The sequence below is a fragment of the Acinonyx jubatus genome, chromosome A2 (genome assembly GCF_027475565.1).
Source record: "Acinonyx jubatus isolate Ajub_Pintada_27869175 chromosome A2, VMU_Ajub_asm_v1.0, whole genome shotgun sequence".
Lineage (NCBI taxonomy): Eukaryota > Metazoa > Chordata > Mammalia > Carnivora > Felidae > Acinonyx > Acinonyx jubatus.
The window spans coordinates 57,603,576-57,609,776 of record NC_069383.1 but is presented as its reverse complement, the minus strand read 5'-3'; the positions used below and the strand labels follow the sequence as shown (position 1 = coordinate 57,609,776).

At 45.0% G+C, this 6,201-nt stretch overlaps 1 protein-coding gene across 1 annotated transcript in view; it reads left to right on the top strand.

Moving 5' to 3' along the window:
• Positions 1-1,839: 1,839 nt before the first annotated feature.
• The window catches only part of LOC128314990 (uncharacterized), a 309,163-nt gene continuing 304,801 nt past the window's right edge, over positions 1,840-6,201 (top strand). Inside the window, exons 1-3 of the mRNA XM_053220285.1 lie at positions 1,840-1,852; positions 2,235-2,370; positions 2,442-3,218. Of these exons, the coding sequence (XP_053076260.1) occupies positions 1,840-1,852; positions 2,235-2,370; positions 2,442-3,218 (926 nt within the window). The remainder of the gene's footprint in view (positions 1,853-2,234; positions 2,371-2,441; positions 3,219-6,201) is intronic.

Sequence of the window (6,201 nt, the reverse complement as noted above, 5' to 3'; positions counted from 1 at the left end):
GGGATACATGGAAACTTCATAGAGCTTCTCAATTACTCTATAAATCTAAAACTGCTCTAAAAAATAGTCTTTTTAAAAAAAATTTTTTAACGTTTATTTATTTTTGGGACAGAGAGAGACAGAGCATGAACGGGGGAGGGGCAGAGAGCGAGGGAGACACAGAATCGGAAACAGGCTCCAGGCTCCTAGCAGTCAGCACAGAGCGCGACGCGGGGCTCGAACTCACATACCGCGAGATCGTGACCTGATCGGACGCTTAACCGACTGAGCCACCCAGGCGCCCCTACAAAATAGTCTTAAAAAACCTACAAAAACATGAAGTTATCTGTCCTCTGTGTTGAGGAGAGCCTAAAACCAGAAAAAAAAAAACAATGTAATACTGCATCATGAAGGCTAGGTTTGAACAGAAAGCTGTGGGAGTCCCATCAGGACTTCTAAAAGAAACTATAACCTTTCTTACAAAACGTTATCTTAAAATATTGGAATCTCCAGTAGCACCTAGCAAATGCCTTGCTTAAAGTTATCATGGAAATATCTAAGAGAATGATGAGCAATTCAGCTCCCTGTTGTCAAATGACTTAGATGTGGTAAAAATAAATAGAGATGGTGAATGTCAGCTATGCCCTGTACCAACTCCCTAAAAGGCAAAAATGAGTTTTGGTTCAAATTCTGCCATACATACCTTTATTACACAAACATCTAGTGAAATCCCAGCACATTTGTCTTTTTTTTTGTGCTTCAAAAGGTATCTTGTGTGTGTGTTTCAACACTTTATGTGAAAGGTTTTCTTGAGAGACAAGACAGGGATAATTGCTTTCCTTTGAGTCAGTAGTAGCCAAACACAATCATCATCCAAAAAAAAAAAAAAAAGTCTGGACGCTAGACCATTTCAGAAAGGACTCTATCTTGGAAAGTAAAGGTTAAAGGTCACTAGATGTTTATACCTGCTTATGCGTAGTCCATATGTGAATAAGAAGTTTCTCTGAAATATATTTTTAGTCAACAGTCAACACAACCCATTTCACTAATGAGATCCCATTATCAAGATTCATCCTGTTGATGCACACATCCCTAGTGTAGACAGAAAGTTGAGCAAGCTGTTAGCACTAGCAGCCTTAGGATAGTGGCTTTTTTATTTAAACCTAGCTGACCACCCTTGTACTATGAATTCCTCATTAGAGCAAAGTGAGGTTTAAATCTAACCACAACATGCCTTCATTCTACTATAAATGCTGAACTATTTTATTTTTTAAAGATAATATTTTCTCACTTCTTCAAAATTTTGTTTTAGAGAGACAGAGCGAGAGAGCGAGTAGGGGAGTGGGGCAGAGAGAGAGAGAGAGAGAGAGAGAGAGAGAGAGAGAATATTAAGCAGGTTCCACCTTCAGCCCAGAACCCCAGGGTGGGACTCCATCCCACGACCGACCCTGGGATCATGACCTCAGTCAAATCAAGAGTCAGATGCTCTACTGACTCAGCCATCCAGGTGCCCCAAGGCTGAACTATTTTAAATTAGACACCGTACTGGTTTCTCTGAGTTATCCGGGTCTTTTTGCATTGACAGTTCAATTTTAATACTAGAATTTAAACTAAACCCAGCCACTGGCCACTAACTGAGACCTTGGCCAAATCACATCACGCCTCTGGATCTCTGTTCTCTTCTCTGAAAAGGAGGGCACTAGGTTAAGTGTCTCTTGTTCTTTACATCCGTTTAATCTATGAGCCAGTAGCGTTTTAGCTGACTTAGAGGAAAACAGAAATGTACATGCAGAGACACTAGCTTTGATTCCTTTGAGAGTCACTTTATATACACTACAATATTAGCCTCTGAAAGATTAAATGTTAGCATTAGGTAAGTATGTGTAGGACTACAATTTTTGAAAACATCCTTCAGGTTTCTACTCCATATATAAAGGATTCTATAGGTGTCATACCACAATAGACGAAGTTATAGCAGGAAAAAAAAAAAAAAAGACAACCCAGCTCTGCAAAGTAAAAATATTAACCACTGAAGGGGATCACCTTGTCACTTCTCGGACCTTCTAACTCTGCCTCCCCACCCTCAGGGTTGGTCTGAGAACAGATGGTGCTCTCTGTTCAGCCTTAAAACGCCACAAACTAAATCATGTTTCCAATAGCAATCACCATTATTTCCTCCCATTTCCCGTTCGTTTTTAACCTCCCCCCCCAAATGTAGCGTTTTCTCTTAAAATTTCCTTGAATGATTCTCTAAGCTGCAAGCGTCTGTGGGGACGCTCCAGATACCGCCCCAAAACGCTCCCTTCTCTCAAAAAGAAGTGGCAGAGACGTGGACCCGCGGGGTCTGCGTGGCGCGCACCTGAGCGGCCGCGGCTCCCCGAGCTGGGGCGGGCACGGCGGCTGACTGGCTCCTTCCCGCACCGTCCTGGGTCACGGCCCCGGGCAGCCTAAGGGCCCTGCAGGAGGAGCGCGGGTCGCCAGACCGTCACCTTGCGCCTCGCGTGGGCGTGTATCGCTTCGGAAACCCAAGTCTTCTCAGGCACCCGGTCCTTCCCAGGGGAGGAATCGCTGGTCCTCCACGCCGCCCTAGGCGGCTCTCTGGGTCCTGCTGCCTCCCGCGCGTCCTTCCCCGCGCCTCGGCCGCGCGCCCAGGTTTTCCCGCACTCCTTGTTCCCCCGCCCCGGCTCGCGGGTCCCGGGCCTGCGGGTCTCCAGCGCCTGGGCCCGCGGTCCCGCCGCCGGCCCTGCCTCCCTTCCCACCGGGCCCCGCCCAGCCTCGGCCGCGCAGGGGCTCGGGGCCTGGCCTCTCCGTCTCCCTCCCACCTCCGCCCCACCTCCTCCCAAAGAGTTGCTATTTTTAGTAAATCCTCCGCGCGCCTCCACCCGCTCAGCTCACAGCTCGCAGCTCGCTGCCGCGCGCACCGCCCTCCGAGCTCCCCCCGCCCCCCGCGCGGCGGCCGCGGCGGCGGCGCGTCCCGCACATCGCGCAGCGCTCACCGAGCCGGCCCCGCCGCGCCCGCCACCCTCGCGGCGGTCTCCTCCTCAGGCGCCTGTCGCGGCCGGTAAGTGCCTGCTGGCGGAGCAGCGGCGGTCCCCGAGTCAACTTTCAATCCCCCCTTCGCTTCTGCCTCGCCATTCTCTTCTCCGCGAAAGATGGCTGTTTGGAGAAGGGGGAGAAGTTAGGGGGTCGCCGACGTGGGGCGAAGGAGGGCGCGACAGCCTCAGCAGGAGCGGGCGGAGGTGAGTGGCACCACAGCCCGGTCCCCGGCTGGTGCCGGGGGAAGCCCTGGGAATTGGGGGCCAAGCGTCCCCCGGATGTACCGCTGTATTGCCGGCTCGGATTCCCCAGGTTAACAGCATCCCAGTCCAGACCCCGGCACAGCTTGCCTTGCACCTCGAAACCCGGAGGCTGTGGTGGGTTGACGGGAACCTTTGTCGTAAGTTCAATGCCAGGTGATCTTTTTTTCTGCTGGGCAAAAAGACATTGGCTACTCAAGCCCAGGCGAGGGGTCGGTGACATGACACCCCCCCTTTCCTCCCCCAACGCACACACCCAGTTTATGCTGGAGCCGAGTTATGAATGAAAAGTTTTGTACAGCCAACGTGTTGCTTGAAAGGAACAATACTTAGTGGGGGTACCTTTGATGTTTCGTGGGGGGGACTTCAGTTCCATGACTACACACCAGAATTCTGGGCTTTAAGAAAAGTTCCGGAGCCTGGGGGATGGCTAGTAGAAGGAGATTGATGAATCGTAAACTCACTAAGGTAAACTGGTTAATTAAATGCCTGGAGGGTGTCACGGTGGGGATAGGAAGGAGACGAGGCGACGGGGGAGGGCGGTGGGGGGGGGGGGGCGTTCCCTGAGTGCCTAGCGGGCAGCGTTTGGCTTTGAAGCCATCTCCCACTTATTCGCAGTGAGAGGTGTCAGAGGCCTGTGCGTTCCTGTTGTGATCGAGGGGCACTGAGCTGCTCTCCAGATCCGAGGCGCGGTAGTCAGGAGAGGTGGCCTGCAGCCGGGAGCTGAGGACGCGGTTCAGGTGGTATGGAATTGGAAATTCTCTAGTGAGTCTCCCACGCTCTAGTTTCAGGAAGATCTCTCCAGTTTGTTTTCCCTGCCAGGAGGTGTGTATTATCTCCTAAAAGGAACTTTTAGGTTAAGTAACCATAACATTTTGAAATCTATGAGAAATGGGCTATCTACATATGTGCCATTACACACTTAGTGTGCCTGTGTGTGTGTGTGTGTGTGTCTGTGTGTGTGTGTGCAAAATGTGGGAGTGAGGTAAGAAGGGCTTAAAAAGTTGAACTTCAACTGGAAAAGGAAGTGAAGAGTGAGTATTATTCTCCCCAAAGGATATAACAATGCTCATACAACTAAATAATCTTGGCTTGTTGAGATTTCTCATAAAGGGTAGGATGTAGGAATTAAAGGTATTTAAAGTACAGTCCATGTTTTCAAATCTTGCAAGCATCCTTGAAAGCTAGGATAAGGGAGTAACTACATAGAGAAGTCATATTAAAGAAAAAAATTAAATTATTTGCAAAGAAAACAATTTGACATTTGAAAAGGTCTGGATGTTATTTTCTGATGTGCTGCAAATCTTTTAAATCCTGTAATTAATAACAGCACAGAATAAGTTGCAGTTAGTAAATGAGGACAATTAAAATATCATGCTTGGAAAAGATATCTTTTGAACTACTCTTTGGTACTTTGAATGTTTATTATGGAAATTATTGTGATTGAAAACTTGTTTAATATATTTGCTTTTTGCCACAAATAATTAGTTCTCCTTTTCCTTTTAAACCACTATTCCAGTTTGCACGAATTTAATTACCCAAATACCAAATCACTGATGTGCCTTCTGGAAAGCATTTGCATTTAAGCTACTTAATAAGAATATTGTATTTCCAGGAGGACAAATAATTTAGTTAGTTTTAAAACTTTTTTTGTAATTTATTTTCATCCATTTTGTTTGAGTGGGGCACATCTCAAGAAGAGAGCATTTTCTTGGAATATGTCATTTTCCATGTGGGGAAAGAGTGAATGTTTTCATAGATGTTTCGGTCACAAACAGGTGCAAGTAGAGTTGGAATCTTGAGTCTGACCTTTGATATTAAGCTACCAGCTAGAGAGAGAGATGCTTTCCCATCTCTCTTCCTGAATTGAACGTCTCCATTCAGAATGGACATAGGTGCACATAGGACATAGGATTGTGCAGAAGGAATTAAGTATTTTAAATTAAGTACCAGTTTATGGTTAGGAAGGAATGATTTTTTTTTCTTTCTTTTTCTTTCTTTTTTTTTTCTTAAACCTCAGTCTTCCTGTTTCTCTCTGCAATTCAGCCTGTTGGGCCCGCCTTCATTGGGAAGTCAGACCAAACACTCTGGCTAGAAAGAGTTTGGCATATTAAACTGACATCCTTTAAAAATAAAGATGGCCCTTCTGAAATTAAACAGGTAATTTTATACACTGTAACAGGCTTTTATGATTGTTTCATGACCATTACAGTGTCCATTAATATGGTAGACAGTAGCTTTATGAAGTTACTGCCACGAATATAAATAATTACTTATTATATGTATTTGGGGTATATTTAGACAATATTTGGGTTTTTAGGAATTTTAAATGATAAAGCCAACTGACCATATAAATTGTCTAATTAACTAGTTCTAGTGATACACATAGTTCGGATTTGTATTAATATCAACATCTAAGGATGTTTTAGGGTTGTATAGCTGTCATTTCTTTTCATTAGAATTGCTTCTATCTTGAATTTGTTTAAATATTACAACATATTATACTGCAATTTACACCTGCTCAGTGGGGAAGGTGTAGGTTATTCTTAAATAGAGATATGGAGAAATAGCTAACAAGGAGACTCAGTTGAGAAACATATGGACATCATAAAATCCTTCTGTATGTAGCATCTGTACCTTCTCATTAGTGAAATATTGTAGTTATGGACATTTTTTATTACGTTCAAATGTGGCTTTTTATTTTTGCTTCAATGGGTTTTTTGTTTTAGAATGTAATTATATTAATGTTTAAATTGGCAGGGACTTTTATTGTTTGAAGTCCTTTCCTTTCAATAAAGATGTCATACTTAATTTTTACTGCATACATCCGCAGAAATGTACAATTGTTTCCTATCTTATTATTATGATGCTTACTTTTCTAAGATACTCTTCAAAACATTTGAGAGGCAGGTAGGAATACATATTG